Raw genomic sequence first — 23,736 nt, 5'->3', positions numbered from 1 at the left:
CCAAAAGAAACACAGCAACACTTCAATATTAGAATGTGAAGATGTAGAGATTGATGAAATGCATCAAAAGGAATTCAAAAGAATGATCATAAGTTTACTGAACAACACAGACAAGCAAATGCATGAGATAAAGAAATTAACACATGACATGGATTAAAATTTTCTGGGAAATAGAGATATTAAAGAGAAATCAAACTGAAATATTAGAAATGAAGAATTCAGCATGTCAAATAGAAAATACAGTGGAAAGCCTTAACAACAGACTTGGTAAGGCAGAACAAAGAATATCTGGTTAGAAGACAAATCTTTGGAAATATCTGTCAGGCAATATAGAGAAGGAGGAGGAAACAGAGGAGGAGGATGAGAAAAAGAAGAAAACTTAGAAAAACTGAAAGTAATGTTCAAGATTTATGGTATACTATCAAATGACCAAACATAATAGAAAACTTCCCTAATTTGGAGATTGGAAAAACCTAATGCTGGAAGGACATAGAACTCCTAATAGACGTGATCAGAGATGAACTTCACAACAACACGTTATAGTCAAGCTTACACCAATAAAACATAAAGAAAAGTTTCTTAAATATGTATGAAAGATTACCTCTAGAGGATCCCTGATTAGACTCACAGCTGATTTCTCATCAGAAACCCTACAAGCTATGAGCGATGGAGAGACATAGTCCAAGTCTTAAATGAGAAAAAAAAAATCTGTCAACCCAGAAACCCAGAATGCCATGCCCAGCAAAGCTCTCATTTATAAATGAAGATGATCTTACAAAATAAACGGAAATTGAAAGATTTTGTCACCACTCTTTCAGCCTTATATGATACTTATGATGTGATATACACAGAAACAGAGAACAGTAGTCATCATTATGAAAGAATGTGAAGGCAGGAAATCTCCTAGTAAAGATACAAAAGAAATCCAAAATGAACAATAGGAATATTTAAGGAAAATGGCAGGAAGAAGTCATTACTATCAATAATAACTTTGAATGTAAATGGCCTAAATTCTCTAATAAAAGATGTAGACTTGGGTAAATGGATTAAAAAACAAGACCCATCTATTTGCTGCCTGAAAGAAATACATCTCACCAAGAAAGATACACGCAGAGTGAAAGTGAAAGGATGGAAAAAAATATCTCATACTAATGAAAAGAAAAATGACTAAGTGTAACTATCCTAGTATCATAAAAAATAGACTTTAACATAAAAGCTGTTAAAGGAGTCAGAGAAGGGCTTTATGTAATGATTAAGGGATCAATTCAACAGGGAGATGTGACTATAATAAATATATATTCACCCAATTCCAGGGTGCCTGGCTAATTAACACCAATGCTAATGGATCTAAATGGAGATGTAGATTATAACACAATAATAACAGGAGACTTTAACACCCACTTTCATCCTGAACTGATCAATTATAAAAATATCAACAAAGAAACAACACAACTAATACGGACCAAATCTATCTAATTGATATCTACAGAACATTTTGTCCCACAGTTGCAGAATACACATTCTTTTTATCAGTGTATGGAACTTTCTTTAGGATAATCCATATGCTAGGCCATAAAACAAGTCTCAAAAATTTAAAAAAAAATTTACATCATATGATATATTTTTTCTGACCACAATAGAAAGACTGGGAATTAACAATCTAAGAAACACTAGAATATATGCACACATAGAAACTGAACAACATGTTCCTCAATAAACAATGGGCCATAGATAAAATCAAAAGAGAAATAAAAAATGCTAGAAATGAAAGAAGATGACATCACTGTATATCAGAACATGGAATGAAGTAAAAGCAGTGCTTAGAGTGGAGTTTATAGCAACTAGTGCCTACATCAAGGGATTGGAAAGATATCAAATAAATGAGCTATCAATGCATCTCAAGGACCTAGAAAAACAAGAACAAACCAAACCTCAAATTAGTAGAAGGAAAGAAATAATTAAAAATAGAAAAAAATAAAATTGAAAACAAAAAAAAGCAATATAAAAGGTCAGCGACACACAGAGCTGGTTTTTTAATAAAAAAAAAAGTAAACAAAATTGATACACCATTGGCCCAACTAAGCTCCCCTCCCCCAAAAGGGAGAGACTCAAATTAATAAAATCAGAGATGAAAAAGGAGATGTTACAATGGATACCACAGAAATAAAATGAATCATTAGGAATTGCTACAAACAGTTATATACCAACAGATTGTAAAATCTAGAAGAAATGGATAGATTCCTGAACACATACAATCTACCAAAATGAGTCATTATTATAGAGAAAGCCTAGATAGACCAATAACCAAAGTAGAAATTCAATCAGTTATAAAGACCCTCCCAACAAAGAAAAGCCCAGGACCAGATGGCTTCACTGCTGAATTCTACCAAACCTTTGAAGAAATAATTACCTTTCTTCTTTAACTATCAAAACATTTTAAACAGAGAGAATCTCCCTAAATTCCTTCTATGAGGCCAGCATCTCATTAATTCTAAAACCAGAAAAAGATACAACAAAGAGAACTATAGGCCAGTATTATTGATGAACACAGACACAAAAATCCTCAACAAAACACTAGCTAATCTAATCCAATTACATATAAGAAGTCTCATTCACCAAATCTAGTGGAATCTGTCTGTGGTATACAGGGATGGTTCAACAAATGCAAATCAATAAATGTGATACATAATATTAACAAATTATAGAATAAAACCATAACCATATGATTATCTAAATGGATGCAAAGAAGACCTTTGATAAAATATAACCTACTTTTTGTTATAAAAGCCTTAAGCAAATTTAGTATAGAAGAATACTCCTCAACACAAATAGGGCAATATATGACAAACCCACAGCCAGTGTCATATTGAATGGGGAATAGTTGCAAGCATCTCCAGTAAGATCCAGACAAGGGTGCCCACTTTCACCGTTGCTATTCAGTATAGTTCTGAAAGTTAGTCAAAACCATTAGGCCAGAAAAAGAAATCAAAAGGATACAAATGGAAAGGAAGAAGTCAAATTATCCCAGTTTTCTGACAAGATCCTATTTAAGATTCCACTAAGAGACTATTGGAACTTGTAAGAGGGTTTGGTAAAGTTGCAGGATGTAAATTCAACTCACAAAATCAATAGCCTTATTATATACAATGATATGGCTGAGAAAGAATTTGTAAGATGAGCCCCATTCACAGTAGCTATGAAAAATTTGAATATTTTATAATCAGTTTAATCAAGGATGTGAAAGACCTCTACAATGAAAATTAAAAACATTACATAAAGTAATAGAGGGTGACACAAAACAATGGAAAAATCTTCCATGTTCATGACATTGAATTAATATCATCAAAAAGTCCATACAACCCAAAGCAATTTACAGATTCAATGTGATTCCAATCAAATTATGAAGGGCATTCTTCTCAGATCTAGGAAAAAAATGCTGCTAAAATTCATATGAAATCACAAGAGACCTTGAAAAGCTAAAGCAATCTTAAACAACAAAAACAAATCTGGATGCATGACTGTGGGGAGCAACTCGGACTAGACTGTTACTGGAATTAAGACTTATTCTATACATCTGCTCTCCCACAATATGGCGCTGGGAGAGGAGTAAACAGCTTCTACGCAGCTGCCTCTCACCAACTTGAGTGATGACCTGCAGGAGCTGATCCTGCTCCTGATTGCAGGAGAGCAGCGTACTCGGCGTGTGGGTAGCAGAGTTAGGATTGGTGGAAGAGGACTATAAAGGAGGAGAGAGACAACATGCACCAGGAACATCTAAGGGGAACATCTGAGCAGCCCCCGAGAGAGCCGGTCGGCGGTGTGCCGCTCCCCCGCGGAAGTGGGGAAAGTGGCAGGGGGAACTGCCCTTCCACGGAGGTGGAAGGGTCGGTAGCCAACCCGGGAAGAACCAGCAGCAAACCCGGGGAGGGCCGAGCAGACAAAAGAACAGCGCAGGGTCCTGTGTCGTTCCTCCACGAACAGGGGGAGTGACACATGACAATACTATATTTCAAGACATGCTACAGAGCAGTTATAATCAAAACAGCTTGGTACTGTCACCAAAGTAGATGTGTAGACTAGTGAAGCAGATTTATTCCCCAGAAATCAATCTACACCCAACTAATCTTTGATAAATGAGCTAAATTCAGTACCAGGAGAAAGAAGAGTCTCTTCAACAAATATTGCTGGGAAAATTGGACTTACCCATGCAGAAGGATGAAACAATATCCCTACCTTACAATCTTAAACCATAATCCACTCAAAATTGATCAAGGACATAAATCTATGACCCAATACCATCAAATGGCTAGAGAACTTTGGGAAAACTCTACAAGACACTGGCATAGGGAAACACTTTGTGGAAAAGACTTCAGAAGCAGAGGCAATAAAGGCAAACACAGACAAAAAGGATCACATCAAAATAAGAAGCTTCTGCAAAAGAAACACTCAACAAAAGTAAAGAGGCAAACAACAGAATGGAAGAGAATATTTGCAAGCTATGAATCTGATAAAGCATTAATATCCAGGATCTATGAAGAGCTCAAGAGACTCAAGCATCAAAACAAGCAATTCAGTTAAGAAATGGGTAATGACATGGCTAGGCATTTTTCAAAGTGTGAAATTCAGATGATGAAAAGATTCATGCAAAAATGGTCAGTATCATTAGCTATTATGGAAATGCAAATAAAAACCACAATATTGTACCTCACCCCATCAGAATTGCTATCCAAAAGTCAAAAAACAATAAATCTTTGCAAGCATGTGGTGAAAAATACACCTTAATACATTTTTTGGGAACATAAACTAGTACAACCACCATGGAAGACATTATGGAGATTTCTCAGAAATCTGAAAATAGATCTATCATATCACCCAGCCATCCCAATCCTGGGAATTCACCCAAAGGAGATGAAATCAGAATCTGAAAGAGTGATCTGTACCCACAAATGGTAGCAATAGCTGGAGCCAGGAACTTCCTCTGGGTCTCCCACCTGGGTACAGGGGCCCAAGGACTTAGGCCATCGTCTGTTGCTTTCCAAGTCACATTAGCAGGAAGCTGTATTGGAAGTGGAACATCCAGGACTTGAACCAGCATCCATTTGGGATGCCAGGGCTGCAGGCAAGGGCTTTAACCTGCTATGCCACAGTGCCAGCCCCATCCCCCCAGATCTTTCCAACAAGTAACCAAGATCACAAACAAATTTATAGATGGTATGTATAGTAAATTAAAATAGAAATGGTCAACTAGTATCTGTGGTTGATGAAAAATATCTATTGAAAGATTGCTATTTGTATCAATATGAACTGTATATTTCTGTTTGAATGACTTAATATATGTGTTTTCCAGTTTAGACTGGGAAAGGTAAATTTATGTAGATTATTAATATATAAATTTGTATCCTTGATCTAACAAAAATTATTAATATATAATATTTCTGCTTCAGATTCTTATGAAGAATCCAGTGTTTATATTACTATGTCTGTCCAAAGCATCAGAATCTTTAGTTCTTATTGGAGCCTCTGAATTTTTGCCTAGATATTTAGAAAATCAGTTTATATTAACACCCACTGTGGCAACTATAATTTCAGGTAGACTTTCCTTATTATTCCTATTTAAAAATTTTTATAAGATTTTCATGTATATGAAATATTTAAAATAAGCAGAAAATACAGGAATGACATACTTGTTGTTTGCTCAGATATAAAAATATGACGGCACTTTGCCGTCATTGCAATGTTCTTTGACACATGAAATCTTGTAAGGACGTCTGTGCCTCTCTACGGACCATTCCTTTTCCTCCTAGGCATGGGCAATATTCTTTTGAAGTTACGATCATCCTTTTCATACAGATTCACACATTTTTAGTGCTCATGTGTTTTTCTATATACAAAATATTTCTAAAATCCATGAGTTGTTTTATACATACTCTCCTGTTTCTTTTGTCATTAAAAATTATGTTGTTCAGATTTATATTGACATATTTAATAATTGTTAATAGTGTGATGGTATCCCAATTTAAGAAAAAAATCACTGTTTATCTACTATAATACTAATGGATATGAAGTCTATTTTCAAAGTTTCATTTTCTCAAAATATCCAATTTGATAACATCATTTTGACAGTCATCCATTTGTCCATTGTTGTAAATTTTTGTATAATAAAATAATTGATCACTTTAATTTGTTATCTTTTTAATTAATTTATTTTTCCACTCTACCTTCATATCTTCTATTGATTGACTCATGTTTTAATCACTTTTCCCCTTTGGAAATTTTATGTATTCACTAACAGTTCACACCCTCACTACTAAGTATATTTTTATGTGTGGCCATGTTTAGTAGAGTACACAAATTTTCTATATTTTCAAACAAATTTCTAGGTAATATTTTCTATGCAGGCTATTGCAATTTTTGCTTTATTCTGATATGTAGTTTACCTACTTTGTTTCCTTATGCAATAGAATGCATTTTAATGCTCCCTCATGGTTCAAGAGTACTTTTATGCCCAGAATGAAATTTCTCATTCTTAGCTGTAATTTTTCAAACATCATTTTTTTGGGTATTCCTTCACTACTTTTTGCACAACTGCTGTAAACGTTTTATGGATGCCATTATTTTATTCTAATTATCTTTTTAAGAGAAATATTACTTTTTAAAAACATTTAAAAATTTTTCCAATGTATTTCAAAGATGCTACAGATCATTTCCATAGATACCGAACACCCCAGTTACCCTTTTACTAACACCTTTCTTTGGTACGGTAGAGTTGTTACAATTAATGAATCAGTACTAATACATGTTTACTAACTGAAAGTAATAGTTTATTCAGGTAGTCTCAATTTTTGTCTAATCTGTTTCACAATTAAAAAAAACACACATCATATTTAGCTGTCTTTCTCCAGACGCTCCTTTGGGTGATGGTGGTTTCTCAATCTTGCTTTGTTTTGATGGTCTTATACTTGTAGTGCTAGTATTATATTTTGTAAGATTTTCCTCTAACAGAAATTTTATAATTTTTTCTCAATATTGGACTGGGTTTATGGGTTCTGGATGGAAGAGAAGAGGGGTTGAGTGACATTTTACAACCTCATATAAAGGAGACATGTTAGAGTAGTCCTTCTAGCAGTGTGGTTTTTTCCTGTTTTTTTTTCTTTTTTTAACTTTTATTTAATAATATAAATTTCCAAAGTTCAGCTTTGGATTATAGCAGCTCCCCCACTCCATGACCTTCCTCCCTCCTGCAACAATCACATCTCCCACTCCCTCTCTCCCATCCCATTCACATCAAGGTTCATTTTCAATTATCTTTATATACAGAAGATCAATTTAGTATATACTAAGTAAAGATTTAAACAGTTTTCACCCTCACAGAAACACAAAGTATAAAGTACTGTTTGAGTACTAATTATACCGTTAATTCACATAGTACAACACATTAAGGACAGAGATCCTAAATGGGGAGTAAGTGCACAGTGACTCCTGTTGTTGACTTAACAATTTGACACTCTTATTTCTGATGTCAGTAATCACCTGAGGCTCTTGTCATGAGTTGCCAAGGCTATGGAGACCTTTTGAGTTCGACAACTCTGATCTTATTTAGATAAGGCCATATAAAAGTGGAAGTTCTTTCCTCCCTTCAAAGAAAGCTGCTTCCTTCTTTGATGACCCGTTCTTTCCACTAGGATCTCACACACAGAGATCTTTCATTTAGGTCATTTTTTTCCCAGAGTGTCTTGGCTTTCCATGCCTATAATATTCTCATGGGCTTTTTAGCCAGATATGAATGCCTTAAGGGCTGAGTCTGAGGCCAGAGTGCTGTTCAGGACATCTGCCATTCTATGAGTCTGCTGTGTGTCCTGCTTCCCATGTTGGATTGTTATCTCCTTTTTTATTCTATCAGTTAGTATTAGCAGATACTAGTCTTGTTTATGTTATCCCTTTGACTCTTACTCCTATCATTATGATCAATTATGAACTTAAACTGATCACTTTGACTAGTGAGATGGCATTGGTACATGCCACCTTGTTGGGATTGAATTGGAATCCCCTGGCACATTTCTAACTCTACCATTAGGTATAAGTCCGATTGATCATGTGCCGAAATGTACATCTCCTCCCTCTCTTGTTCCCACTCTTCTATTTAGCAGGAATCACTTTTCAGTTAAATTTAAACACCTAAGAATAATTGTGTGTTAATTACAGAGTTCAACCAATGGTATTAAGTAGAACAAAAATATACTAAAAGGGATAAAGTATTAAGTTGTTCATCAACAGTCAGGACAAGGGTTGATCAAGTCATTGGTTCTCAAGGTGTCCATTTCACTTCAAGGTTTCCTTTTTGGTGCTCAGTTGTCACTGATCAGGGAGAACATATGATATTTATCACTTTGGGACTGGCTTATTTCACTCAGCCCATGATGTTTTCCAGATTCCTCCATTTTGTTGCAAAAGACCAGATTTGATATTTTTTACTGCTGTATAGTATTCTACAGAATACATGTCCCATAATTTCTTTATCCAGTCTACTGCTGATGGGCATTTGGGTTGGTTCCGGGTCTTAGCTATTGTGAATTGAGCTGCAATAAACATTAAGGTGCAGATAACTTTTTTGTTTGCCAATTTAATTTCCTTTGGGTGAATTCCAAGTAGTGGGATGGCTGGGTTGTATGGTAGGGTTATATTCAGGTTTCTGAGGAATCTCCAGACTGACTTCCATAGTGGCTTTACCAGTTTCCATTCCCACCAACAGTGGGTTCGTGTCCCTTTTTCCCCACATCCTCACCAGCATCTGTTGTTGGTAGATTTCTGAATGTGAGCCATTCTAACCGGGGTGAGGTGAAATCTCATTGTGGTTTTGATTTGCATTTCCCTGATTGCAAGTGATCCTGAACATTTTTTCATGCGGCTGTTGGCCACTTGGATTTCCTCTTTTGAAAAATGTCTATTGAGGTCCTTGGCCCATCTCTTAAGTGGGTTGTGTGTTTTGTTGTTGTGGAGTTTCTTGATCTCTTTGTAGATTTTGGTTATTAAACCTTTATCGGTTGCTAAGTTTACAAATATTTTTCCCATTCTGTTGGTTGCCACTTCACTTACCTCACTGTTTCTTTTGAAGTACAGAAACTTCTCAATTTGATGTAATCCCAATTGTTAATTTTGGCTTTGACTGCCTGTGTCTTTTCCAAGAAGCCTTTGCCTGTGCCTATATCTTGCAGGGTTTCTCCAATGTTCTCTAATAATTTGATGGTGTCAGGTCATAGATTTGTATCTTTAATCCATTTTTTGTGTAAGGTGTAAGACAGGGGTCTTACTTCATGCTTCATCCAGTTTTCCCAGCACCATTTGTTGAATACATTATCCTTGCTTCAGAAATTGGTTTTAGAACCTTGATCAAATATAAGTTGGCTATAGATGTTTGGATTGATTTCTGGTGTTTCTATTCTGTTCCATTGATCTATCCATCCGTTTCTGTACCAGTACCATGCTGTTGTGATTACAGTTGCCCTGTAGTGTGTGTCCGGAAATCAGGTATTATGATGCTTCAGGCTTTGTTTTTGTTGTACAAGATTGCTTTAACTATTCGAGGTCTCCAGTGCCTCCATATGAATTTCAGCATCATTTTTTCCAGATCTGAGAAGAATGTCTTTGGTATTTTGATTGGTATCTCATTGAATCTATAAATTGCTTTTGGGAGAATGGACATTTTGATGATATTGGTTCTTCCAATCCATGAGCATGGAAGATTTTTCCATTTTTTGGTATCCTCTTCTATTTCTTTCTTTAAGATTTTGTAATTCTCATCATAGAGATCTTTGAGGTCCTTGGTTAAGTTTGTTCCAAGGTATTTGATTGTTTTTGTAGCTATTGTGAATGGGATTGATCTTGGAAGTTCTTTCTCAGCCGTGGCATTGCCTGTGTTTACAAATGTTGTTGATTTTTGTGCATTGATTTTATATCCTGCTATTTTGCCAAACTCTTCTATGAGTTTCAATAGTCTCTTAGTAGAGTTCTTTGGATCCTCTAAATAAAGAATCATATCCTCTGCAAAGAGGATAGTTTGACTTCTTCCTTCCCAATTTGTATCCCTTTGCTTTCTTTTTCTTGCCTAATGGCTCTGGCTGACACTTCCATTATTATATTGAGTAGCAGCGGTGAGAGTGGGCATCCCTGTCTGGTACCAGATCTCAGTGGAAATGCTTCCAACTTTTCCCCATTCAATAGGATGACGTCCGTTGGTTTTTCATAAATTGCTTTGATTGTATTGAGGAATGTTCCTTCCATACCCAGTTTGCTTAGAGTTTTCATCATGAACGGGTGTTGTATTTTATCAAATGCTTTCTCTGCATCTATTGAGAAAATCATACAGTTTTTCTTCTGCATTTTGTTAATGTGGTGTATCACATTGATTGATTTGCGAACGTTGAATCATCCCTGAATACCAGGGATAAATCCCACTTGGTCTGGGTGGATGATCTTTCTGATGTGTTGTTGTATTCTATTGGCCAGAATTTTATTCAGGATTTCTGCATCTATGTTCATCAGGGAAATTGGTCTATAATTCTCTTTCAATGCTGCATCTTTTTCAGGTTATATGAATTAAGGTGATGCTGGCTTCATAGAAAGAATTTGGGAGGATTCCCTCTTCTTCGATTGTTCTGAATAGTTTGAGAAGAATTGGAGTTAGTTCTTCTTTAAATGTCTGATAGAATTCAGCAGAGAATCCATCTGGTCCTAGGCTTTTTTTTTGTTGGGAGGGCATTTATTACTGTTTCAATTTCTGTCTCAGTTATGGGTCTGTTTAGGTTTTCTATGTCTTCATGGTTCAATTTAGATAGGTTGTATGTATCCAGGAATCTATCCATTTCTGATAGATTTCCCTGTTTGCTGGCATACAAGTCCTTGTAGTAATTTCTGATGATTCTTTTTATTTCTGTGGTGTCTGTTGTTACATTCCTTTTTTCATCTCTGATTTTATTGATTTGTTTTTTTTTTTAAACTTTTATTAGTAAACATGATTTTCCAAAGTACAGTTTATGGATTACAATGGCTTTTCACCCCCTTAACTTCCCTCCCACCCGCACCCCTCCCATCCCCCGCTCCCTCTCCCATTCCATTTTCATCAAGATTCATTTTCAATTATCTTTATATACAGAAGATCGATTTAGTATATATTAAGTAAAGATTTCATCAGTTTGCACCCACACAGAAACACAAAGTGTAAAATACTGTTTGAGTACTAGTTATAACATTACTTCACATTGGACAAAACATTAAGGACAGAGATCCCACATGAGAAGTAAGTACACAGTGACTCCTGTTGTTGACTTAACAATTTGACACTCTTGTTTATGGCATTTGGGCTATAGTGTTGATTAAATCTGCTGTTTCCCTGTTGATCTTCTGTCCGGTTGATTTGTCTATTTCTGAAAGTGGAGTAATGAAGTCCCTCAATACTATTGTATTGGAGTCTAAGTCTCCCTTTAAGTCCCTTAACATATCTATAAATAAAATTTAACGCTAAAAGTGGTGTTTTAAAGGCTTGTGCTTCAAGCCTTGTTCCCTCTAGGCTCTTTCTGCCAGTGTCTCAGGGTACTGTTATTTCGCCTCACCTCCCTTTCTAGTGCTGATACATAGACTCGGCAGCTGAGATCCCAAGCTGTGGGCACCTGTGCCCTCCACGTAGGTCCACCATGCCCTACTAATTCTGGAAGAGTTTCCTCTGGAGTTTTTCCCCTAACTCTTCCCTGAGACTACAGTATCTCCACTTTTATTTAACTATCTTTTCCCTGAGTATCAGTGAGCTCCCTCCCTATTCTGCCATCTTGGAGCCCTCCATGTCTAGCTGTGTTTTTTATTTGCGCTACCGTAATATACTGTTGGTGGGAAGGCAAATTGTTACAACCATTACAGAAAACAGTGTAGAGATTGCTCAGCCAAAAATGCAACTACCGTACAACCCAGCTACATATAATTGGAGTGTTCCTGGGAATAGATCCAAAGGAAAAACAGAAATCAGCATATGAAAGAGATACCCCCACTTCCATGTTTATAACATTTAATTCACAATATCAAATATATGGAATCAATCTAGATGTCCATCACCTAACGTTTGGATAACAAAAGTATGATATAAATTTATAGGAAAGAATATTATTCAGCCATAAAAAGAATGAAAGCCTGCTATTTGCATCAAAATGAATGGAACTGGAGATCATTATGCTAAATGAAATAGGATAGATCAAGAAGGACAAATAGCACATTTTCCCCTCTTATTTGTGTTATTTAATTAATATGTAGAGAAAGAGTAAAAATTGTGTGGATATCAGTCATTTGCTATATAATTCTGAATATTGCTTTGCTGAACCATCCCATGTACATGACAATTGCCTTTTTCCCTTCACATTATGCTCATTGTCATGAACCCCTCACCTTGTGATGTTAATATCTGTTTTCAAGAAAAAAATTTCATGTTTCACTCTAGCCCCCAAAAAAGAAGACATACTATCCACATGACTGACTGACCACCTTTGAATTTGACCTTGATCCTCTGAGCTTCTGTCTCATGATGTTTTAGCCAGACTTCTCCACAGTATTCACTTTCTTCTCATGCTCATTTTGGTTATTCTTCTTTCTTCTTCTTTATTTTAGGTACGCACTGTGAATAACATAATTCACGAATTCATTCTCTCTTTTTTTTAAAAAAAAAGATTTTATTTATTTATTTGAGAGGTAGAATTACAGACAGAGAGAGGGAGAGACTGATAAAGGTCTTCTATTAGCTCTCTCACACTCCCACATAATGGCAATGGCCAAAGTTGGGCCGATTGGAAACCAGGAGCCAGGAACTTCTTCTGGGTCTCCCAGGTAGGTGCAGGGGCCCAAGCATTTGGGCCGTCTTCTATTGCTTTGCCAGGCCATAGCATAGAACTGGAACAGAAGAACAGCCAGGACTCAAATCAGCACCCCTATGGAATGCCAGCACCACAGGCAAAGACTTAACCCACTACACCACAGCCCCAGCTGGCTAATTCACTTTTAATTGTTTCTAGTCTTAAAATTATTGTGAAACTTGAGTTTTAATTTCAGTGACAGCATTTTTTTACAAAAAAAATTGATTTATTGATTTATCTGAAAGTCAGAGTTGTGGCTGTGGGGGGAGAAAGAGAGAGAGAGAGAGAGAGAGAGAGAGAGAGAGAGAGAGAGAGAGAGAACGCGCTTCCAACCACTGTTCACTCCTCAAATGACCACAATAGCTGGGGCTGGGTCAGGCCAAGGCAAGGAGCCAGGAACTTCATCTGGGTGTCCCACGTAGGTAGCAGGGACCCAAGCACCAGGACCATCTGCTGTTTTCCCAGGCCATTAGCATGGAGCTGCATAGGACATGGAGCAGCTGGGACAGGATCATGATGCCAACATTGCAGGCAGTGGCTTTGCTAGATGCCACAACACTGGCCCCTCAGTGACTATATTTGTTTTGGTTTTAATATCCAGGTGTCTTATTTGTTCTTTTCTCATCTACCAGCCTTTCAGTAAATGTATTTTTTCTATTTTTAATATCTAGTTTCCTTATTTGTTCTTTCTTCTTTATGGGATACTTGATTTTAATGCTATGTATTTTTTGAGCATTATAAAATTGCTTATTTTGAGATCTTTGTCAAGTGTTTCTGTGACATAAATTTAAATGGGAGTTATTGGAATTGTTTTTGTTTGTTTTTAGTCTTATATTTCTCTTGCTGTAGTCCTCTGTAAATCTATCATTGTTGTATTTTGGGGGAGGTAAGAGGGGATACTGTCAATGTATGAATTCACTGTGCTGTCTTCATCTGCTTTTTGTCTTATTGGGTTTCCCCTCCCCCAACTCCTTTTTTCTAATTCTTGTGCTTGACTCTTTCTGCTCTTTTTTGCTTGAATATAAAGCCACATCCTAGAATGACCACTCTGGAGCTCCATTTTGTGGAGAACTTGCTCATATTTCAGTGCACTCATAGAACCAATGGCTGGGTTGTTTCAATATTTATTCACAAACCTGTGAATCTTGTGACTATCATCAATACCTCTTGCAGTCAGCCAACAATCCAGGCAGCTTGTTAAGACAGCCCCCGTCTTCTGTTTTGCTTGGAATAAGTTTCTGCTTTGTTTTAGACACCATTATTGAATAGGAGCAAAACTTCACTATCATTGCCTTAGAGTGCAACAGGTCTATGGCTTTGCCTTCATTCATAGGTTTGTATTTCTCTAGTTTATTGCTGTGGTATTTATCTTGCTTTTAAGTGTCCTTGTCTTTTAATTTAAATTGTAGTTTCCTATAGGTTTAGAGAAGAGGGTATTGAATTTTCTGTGCTGCCAGCTAATTATTTTGTAACTGTATTTCTCTCTCTCTTTTTTTTTAGGACTTATTTTACTTCCAGGTGGTGCCCTTGGCCAGCTTCTGGGAGGTGTCATTGTTTCCAAGTTAGAAATGTCCTGCAAAGCCCTGATGAGATTTGTGATGGTCACATCTGCTGTATCAGTAGTAACCCTTGTGGTTTTAATTTTTATACACTGTGATTCAGTGAAGTTTGCTGGAATCAATGAAGATTATGATGGGTAAATATAACCTTGTATATTATAATTTTACATCAGCACCCAATAATATATTCTTTAGTTAATTAATAATTATTATTCAATAACCCTTATGTTTTAATATCATTCTTGGAGTTACTGGTATTTGAAAGATATATGAAATATAGTTTCACCTTTCATATTAAGGGTTATTTTGCTTGGCTGAGGGCAGGCACAGCCCTGAGCTGGTGCAACTGTTATGTATATCCAAAATGGCGCCTGCTCTATTGTTTCACACGCCTTTGTGAGGTGAGTGGAGAGAAAGAATCATGTCTATACCATCCTTTTTTTTTTTTTTTCCTCCTCTAGGTAGGCTGGTGTACTTTCCTCCACAGGGGCTTCAAGCCTCGTTCCCTCTAGGCTCTTCCTGCCGCTTTTCTGCCAGTGTCTCAGGCTACTGTGGTTTTGCCTCACCTCCCTTTCCAGCACTGGTACGGAGGAGACTCTCGACAGTTGGGCTCCCGAGCCATGGGTACCCGAGTCCTCCACATCGATCCACCATGTCCCTCTAATTCTAAAAGATTTTCCTCTGCAGTTTTTTTCCCTAACTCTTCCCTGAGACTGCACTATCTCCACTTTTATTAAACTATATTTTCCTGGATTATTAGTGAGCTCTCTCCCTATTCTGCTATGTTGGAACTGCTCATAAACTGCTAATTTCTTTAGGACACTTTCCTCACAAATTTTTCCTAAACCATCAGTGATTTTATTATATTTGATCCAAGCATAACTATAAATGTAGTATAGTGTTTTTTTCTTGCTTCAGTTTAAACAGAATTTATGTTATTCTGATAGGAGTTTTTTTTTTCACAATGATGTCATATATTTCTTATATATGATGATGTCATATATTTCTTAAAACTAGATCTTGTTCACACATGCTATAATAAATTCAAGTCAGCTTGAATTTATTTTGGAGCAAAGTTTTTGAAATGCATGTATAGTTTGTTTTTTTTAAAAGATTTATTTATTTATTTGAAAGTCAGAGTTACACAGAGAGAGAAAGAGATGCAGGGAGAGACAGAGGTCTTCCATCCTCTGGTTCACTCTCCAATTGCCTGTAACTGCCAAGGCTGTGCAGATCTGAAACCAGGAGCTAGAATCCACCAGATCTCCACTCGAGTGCAGGGGCCCAAGCATTTGGAAAATCTTCCACTGCTTTCCCAGATCATAGCAGGGAGCTGGATTGGAAGTGGAGCAGCCAGGACTTGAACTGGCGCCCATTTGATATGCCAGCACTTCAGGCGGCGACCTTACCTGCTATTCCACAGCACTGGCCCCAACATGCATAATTTCTTTCTTAATTTCATAATTATGTTTCTATGAAACATAGAAATGGCCCATAAACATTTTGAAGACTCCCTCATATTAAAAAGAAATTAGATTATAATCAAATCAGACTTATCACAGAAATGAAAAGTTGGATTAATATTTAAAAATAAACTGATTCATTACTCCATATTCACTACACCAACTAAAAGAATATTCACTACACCAACTAAAAGAAAAAATCTTATTAAAATCTGCAAAGATACGAAAGATAAAAAAATACTACTAAATAAAATGTTACTTCCGTTCTAATAAACCAAGAACCTAGGGATGGAAAGGAAGTACGTCAACTTGATAAGTGAATGTATGAGAATTTGCAGCTCACATTATACTCGATTTTTATGGACTAAATATTTGCATGCCCCCAACAGCTATACGTTGAAGCCCTCACCTCCAATGTGATTATATTTGGATGTGGAGCCTTTAGGACATAAATAGGTTTAGATGTGGCTGTGAGGCTGGAATCAGTGTACTTCGAAGGAGAGGGAGAGATCCGTGCTTTACCTCCCTCCTTCATGTGACAACACACTGGAAAAACACCCTCAACTGATATGGAATCTGCCCTGACAGCACTTTGGTCTTGGACTTCACAATATCCAGAACTGTCAGAGATAAATGTCTGCCTTATAAGTTACCTACTAGCTGATGTTTTGTTACAGCAGTTCCAGTACACAAAGACAATGATGAAACACAGTGAATGATCCAGGAACAAAAGATATCTGCTTTACATATGTCTACTTTAATATTCTAATTGAGATTCCAGCTATTTCAATAATATAAGGAAAACAAAAAAAAGGTATCCAGATAGGAGAAGTAAAAGTGTCTATTTGAAGACAGCAGGCCTGTGTATGTAGAATATGAAAATAAATACCAGAACTAATAAAATGAGATTGGTAAGGTTGCTGGATATGAGATCAATGTACAATAATCTATGGTACTTTATGTAATACCTGTAAACAAGCAGAAATTAATATGAAAAACAGGGCCAACAACAATGGCATGAAGAAAAATTGTTGTAGAAATCAAAGTCAATATATAAAATATCTAAAGTATTTTTGTATACTATACACAAACATCTGGGAATTATTAATAAATAAAAATATTGTTAACAACTGAGATTAAAAACTTAAAGATAAATCTAAAAAAGATATGGATGACCTGTATCCATATAGTAATTATTGAAAAATTAGTGGGTAAAATTAAAGATCTAAATTTAAAATGAAAAGATATTCCATGTTCATGAACTGGAAGATGTCAATTCCATTCAAACTGATGCATGTTTTTAATCAACTAGCAATAAAATTTCAGCCATATTTCATGCTTAGATATTAGCAATATAAAACTCATATGTAAATTTATACAGATATGTAAGGGATCTAGAAAAGCCAAAGATAATTGTTAAAAACAACAAAAGAGAAGGGCTAACACTGTTTGATTTCAAGACTGATTAGTTTTGTGTCTTAAATATCACAACAAATACCTGATAAAGAAAGAAATAAATTGAAAAACTATAGATTTCATCAAAAATTATGCCTCTGATCTTTGAAAGACCCGTGTTTACACAGGGTAGACTACTCTAATATTTGAAATTTCTATATTTAGCTTCCAGATTATATAAAGTACATTCAGTGTTTAACAATAAGAAAACAAACAAGCAAATGAAATGAAGCCAAACAATTTAACCGATATTTAGCCGAACAATATGTAAATATGAAAAATAAACATATGGAAAGGTGGTCAATATCATTAGTCTCTAAGTAAACACAACAGTAAAAATTACAATATGCCCTAGTAAGAATGTCTAAAGTAAACTGCAGACAATATGAAGTGTTGGTGAGAAATAGGGGAGAACAACTGAAACTGTTATATACTGCAGGTGAAGACATAAAGCATTACAACCTCTTTAACAAATTCTTGAACACAGAGACTTAATAATATTTACTTATGAGGAAATAGAATACCTAAATTGTCCAATAACAAGAAGCACATTTGAATCTGTAATCAAAAAAATTTTATTAGAGAAAAGCCCAAGACCATATGGCTTCACTCAAACTTTTAAAAGAAGAAATAACAACTGTGCTTCTTAAATTATTTCAAGGGGTCAGAGCCATGGCTTAGTGCACCACCTGCAGTGCCAGCATCCCATATGGGTGCCGGTTTGAGACCTGGTTGCTCCATTTCAGACACTGCTCTCTGCTATGGACTGAGAAAGCAGTAGAAGAAGGCCCAACTGCTTGGGCCAACTGCCCTGCACCCACACGGGAGACCCAGAAGAAGCTCCAAGCTCCTGACTTCGGATAGGCTCAGCTCCGGCAATTGCAGCTATTTGGGGAATTTGCAGTGAATGCAAGACCTCTCTGTCTCTGTCTCTCTGTCTCTCTCTCTCTGCCTCTGACTGTCTGTAACTCTGCCTTTCAAATAAATAAATAAATCTATAAAAAATCTATTTTAAAAAATGAGGAGGGAGCTCCTTTGAATTAATTATATGAAGTCAGCATTACCTTGATACAAGAACCAGACAAGGACACACAAAAAAAGAAAGCTGCATGTTAGTATACTTGATTAACATGGATGCAAAAATTATTTCAAAAAATACTAGCAAATATAATCTAACAGCACTTTTAAAGAATCATTCACCATGTTCATGCATTTGTCCCAGGAATGCAAGGATGGTTCAATAAACACAGATCAATAAATGTGATACACCAATGGTGAGAATGAAGGACAGAAAGCATGTCATCATCCTATTAGATGCAGAAAGGGTATTTGACAAAACTCATCCCTTCATGATAAAAATTCTGAGCAAATTATAATGAAGACTGTTGTATAACAAGTCAACAGCCAATATTGTATTGAATGGGGAAAAGCTGATGGATTTGTCCATAAGATTTGGAGGAAGAAAAGGATTCCCACTTTCAGAACTTTTATTCAACATTGTCCAGAGGTCCTAGCTAGAACAATTAAACAAGAGAAAGAAATAAAGAGCATTTAAATTGGAAAGGAGGAACTCAAATGGTCACTGGTGATATACAACATGATCATATATAGAGAGAAAAGCCCAGAGACTCTTATCAAATGGTGTTAGAACTAATAAGCAAGCAAAGTTTCAGAACACAAAGTCAGTATACAAAAATCAGTAACATTGTTATACAGCAATAGTGAATTATCTGAAACAGAAATCAAGAAAGCAATCCAACTTCCAATAGCTACAAAAAAAACATGGGAACATATTTAACTAATGTGGTGAAAGATCTGCACAACAAAAACTATAAATCACTGATAAAGGGAATGAAAAGATATTTCATGTTGACAGATTTGAAGAATCAACATTGTTAAAATGTGCATAATACTCAAAGCAATTTACAGATTTATTGTAATCCTTATTAAAATTTCAGATTTTTCCCCCAGAAGATGAAGAAAAACATTACTAAAAATTTTTGGAACAAAAATAGGCCCAGAGTGGACAGAGCAATCGTGAGCAAAAAGAACAAAGCAAGAGACATTTACACTACTTGATTTCAATGCCATATTGAAAGTAGTCGTGTGAAAGAATTCATGGAAAGCATGCACACTCCATTATTCCATTTTGTGAAATGTTAGGAAGTTAAAACCAATGAATAGCTACAGAAAGTAGATCAAGGAATGCCAGAGGGAATTGCACACAGGGACAAAGAAACTTTTCAGAGTGATGGTTATATTCACTAGCATCATCGTGGTGATAAGTTCATGTGTCAAAAAGATTCAAGTTGTACATTCTAACTCTGCACTTTTTGTATGTAAGTTATACCCCAGTAAAGCTGTTAAGAAAGAACGTTCGTTCTTAGAAGAAAGAGTCTTTCTTAGAAGAAAGATGTTAAGAAGAACTTATTTTGACAGGTGTATTTTATGAATCTGATAGATACATTGATATATAAGTTAATAATTATGAAACAATGGCATTATAATTATTTTTCATGTTGTTTTTGCAGAACAGGGCAGATGGTAAACCTCACAGCTCCTTGCAACAAGCACTGTAGATGCTCAACCGCACTTTATTCTTCTGTATGTGGAAGAGATAATGTGGAATATTTTTCTCCCTGCTTTGCTGGCTGCAGATTTTCTAAATATTCACAGGAAAAAAAACAGGTGATTTTATTTTCTTTTCCTTCTTCCTCTCCAGTAAGGTGTTCAGTTTATAGATGTTGGTTATATTTTATTCCTAACTCTATAAAAACTTTTTTAATTAAAAAATTAAAGCAAAATTTGTTTTGTTTCCATAATACAAGGGTCTGTGGGGATTGGGAGTGGGGGAAATAACTCCTCTGTTAACACGTAGCTCCATGTGTTACATCACCCGTTTTGTAGCCGTGAAGCAGTGGCTATCTATCATCTGCCTCTCATCAAAACAATGTTGAAAGAAACATTGACACTGACATTGTCTTCACTTTAATGTAGTTCTTTTTTTTTCTATGCTCTCTGTCAGCAGCATCCAATTCCTCAAAACCTTAAAATACAGAATTTTCCATAGTAAGAGTTTGAGCAATACTGTGCTTTACACCAGTTTATGTTTTTCTGTAAAGTATTCAGAATTTTTGCTGTGTATCTTCTTGTTTCCCTCCCTTCCCCCTTCATGTTAAGTCAGATCAGGGGATCAGTCACTTTATGGCTTACTAGAGTATGCCACACATAGACGGCCTTTATGAAGCACATCATCCATGACAGCTAAGTTGGAGATAAGGAAGAGTCGCATGGCGGGAATGACCTGAAACCGAATGTATGCTTTCCTTGTTTGTCTTTTGGTTTTGACATAAATTGCAGCAGTTTTAAAATCTGCCCCCTCCCCAGTTTGCTCTTCTCTTGAGGCTGTTACCATCATAATCCCTTATTTACTTGGGCCTTCTCATTTTTGTCATGAAAAGCAGCTGACCACTCCTTTATTGGTTTGGGTCTGGGTTAATTATTTTTATATCCAAAGGTGCACAGATAAGTTTTTAACTGAGTGATGGAATATCTACTTCAGCTTTTACCTTCTAAGTAGTACCTTTTTTTTATCTTCTAAGTAGTAGCTTTTACCTTCTAAGTAGTAAGAAGTGTGGACCCAGGCTTTAAAAATACCATTTCTCTTTTCCTTCTCTAGGTAATCTTTGTGAATGGGTAAGAGCAACAAAGTAACATACTTCCTGATTCATAGGTGTTATTCCACCTTCCCTAATTAATGATAAAGTCACTTGTCACCCATATGTGACTTCAGATTTTCACTGGGCATTAAGCTAAAAAAGTTATAAATCCTTTAAAGATCTTTCTTCGTAAGTGTTACATGTTAAAAGTAACATTTAGGACTTCAAAATATGGTACTCTGTAGAGTTTTAAATGTAGGAGGAAAGCACAATGAATTCCAGTGACTCAATTACTCATCTTCAATAATTAATTAACTTATGAAAAATTTGCTTTATGTAGATTCCCACTTATTTACTTTCCTCCATTTTATTTTGAAATAAGTAAATGCATAAAAAAAACCACTTTCACCAGCGTGTACAGAAGAACTCCTTGAACCTGATGTTTTGGTACCATGAGATATTTGAGAGCAAAGCAGGCCATCTACTGTATAACTTCAATCCCTCTTTTCTTTCCTGGAGACTTCCTGTCAGGGACATTCTATTTCTTGGAACTCTTCATAACTTTATTATATTCCTCTAAGGAATAGTTGATTCATCATGAGTACATTGGAAATTAACCACTCAAATTATATGGTAACTAATATGCTATATGCTAGCTAATAGAAATTGAAGGAAGAAGGAAATATTTTTTTGAAGAAAATATTTTCTCTACAAAAATTGAAATAATAAAATAATTTTTCCTAATAATACTTGAAAGAGGAATACAACAGATTTGTCAGAAATTACCCAACAGGGCAATTAGCTGTCATGGCAACAATGGTTCTGTAGGACATCTGACCATAGCAGACACTCTGATTAGTAAAATTTGATATGGGCTGTAAAAACAAATAAGGTCCTTGTTTCCTTGTGGCTGTCTGCTGGGGACTAGTTTTATAAATACAGGCTACTCATATGTGTTTTTAGCTTCTACATGTCTCTTTTCAATTTCAAGCCTACACAATCTTCCTTGTGTCAGATGTTTGAAACTCTGACTTCAGGAAGATCTCAGTATATTTGGAGGCTCACCCAACTAGGTGAAAATTACCCCAAATATTCCCTTTTCTTAAAAGTGATTTTTGCTATGGTAGCATTCATCAGTTCACTGTCCTTGGAAATATGCAGGCTATATACAACAGAGGGAGGGCATCTTGGATGGATGGAGTCTTAGAACTGTGCCTGATACTGACTGAAGACAGACTTTTGCACTCTCTCCTATATCTTTTCAGAATTTTCTCTGTTTTCCATCTCCCACTTTTGTTTGTTAAATAGAGCATGAGCCTGTCTCTCAGTCTCTAACCCTCAATTCTGCATTCTCTACTGTGCCGTTAAACACACTTGCTGAGGTTCTTATTTCATTTGTAATTTTCAGAATTGAATTCATTATAATTTCAGCTGAGCGGTTTTCTCTCCATTTCCTGGAAGGTATTAACCAAAGCTGCCTTAACATTCTTGCTGCAAACCCCAGTCTCTGTTACCTCCAACTCTACTTTTATTATTGTATTTCTTTTAATTTTAAGCAATTTTTGTTGTCACTTTGCATGACTTGTAATGTATTAAATTATGAGCACTGCGTATGAGAAAGATCTTATACTGTAATTGCATAGTTACCCATTTCTCACCTGATGTTTGCTCTATCTATATTGAGGTTCTGTTCTGTGTACACACTGATAACTGTTACACCTTCTTGATATGTGGTTCCTTGTATTTTTACAGAATGTCCTTTTCCATCTCTGGAAATAATATTCTTTGTCTTCAAGACTATTTTATAGGATATTATACAGTTACTCTAGCTTTCTTCTTCTGATTATTTCCATAGTATATCTTAATTCTAAACTCATATTTTCCATCTATTGGTGTCTTTGTATTCAAAGAGTCTCCCATAGCCACCGTATAACATAGTTTGTTATTTATGCAATTATGTTACTCTGTCTTTTGGGTTTTCAGACTATTAATATTTAATGTAATTGTTGATATGGCAGGATTTATATCTACTTTCCTGTTTTATGCTAGAACTAAATATATTTACCATTTCATTTCAATGTCATTTTGTTTATATTACTCTGAAATTTTAAAGAACTGGTGGTTCAAGGACTAGTCATATTATGCCCATTTTACTTCTACATGATTGTTATTTTCAGAAGTCATGAGTTGTCAGGAAATTTCTTATCCCTATATGGATATGCTATGTATCTCCTTGATTGATTTCAACTTCCTCTTATCCATATCACCCTAACTCTTCTACTGTGTCCTCTGGAAGTCACAAGTATCAGCAAAATCACCATATTTTCAACCTCTTTTCTATCCTCGCCCCTTTACCTTTGGACTCTGATTCATGCTTTGTCCTGGAAAACGCTTCCCTTTTCACTGCTACTTAAATAGAAGCTGGCTATATTCTCTCCCATTTGCCACCTTCCTCTGTGTCACAGTAGAGGTTAGCATCCGCCTTGTTCCTCACTACTCCCTTTAAAACATGTTCTCCCTCCCTTCTCCCAAGCATCAGTCACTGAAACATCACACCAGTTGTTCCTTCTACTAGTCTTCTTGTTACTGTCATTTTCAGATTCAGGGTGCTTCCTCTCATTCCATGAAGACTTCAGGCCCTCATTCATTGTTCACCTATTCAATAAAATCCTTAGTGATTTTGAAATTCATCTTGAGAGTCTAATCCTCTGTC

The 23,736-nt window shown here is 35.8% G+C and overlaps 1 protein-coding gene across 1 annotated transcript in view; it reads left to right on the top strand.

The window, feature by feature from the left end:
• Positions 1-23,736, top strand: part of LOC100357744 (solute carrier organic anion transporter family member 6A1) — a 142,525-nt gene that overhangs the window by 35,114 nt on the left and 83,675 nt on the right. The window contains exons 7-9 of the mRNA XM_089313354.1: positions 5,445-5,589; positions 14,388-14,583; positions 19,896-20,052. Coding sequence (XP_089169480.1) covers positions 5,445-5,589; positions 14,388-14,583; positions 19,896-20,052 — 498 coding nt within the window. The remainder of the gene's footprint in view (positions 1-5,444; positions 5,590-14,387; positions 14,584-19,895; positions 20,053-23,736) is intronic.

Source organism: Oryctolagus cuniculus, chromosome 14 (genome assembly GCF_051225735.1).
Source record: "Oryctolagus cuniculus isolate XC-2025 breed Fujian yellow rabbit chromosome 14, ASM5122573v1, whole genome shotgun sequence".
Lineage (NCBI taxonomy): Eukaryota > Metazoa > Chordata > Mammalia > Lagomorpha > Leporidae > Oryctolagus > Oryctolagus cuniculus.
The sequence above is the reverse complement of the archived record's forward strand: the minus strand, read 5'-3'. Positions and strand labels throughout refer to the sequence as shown.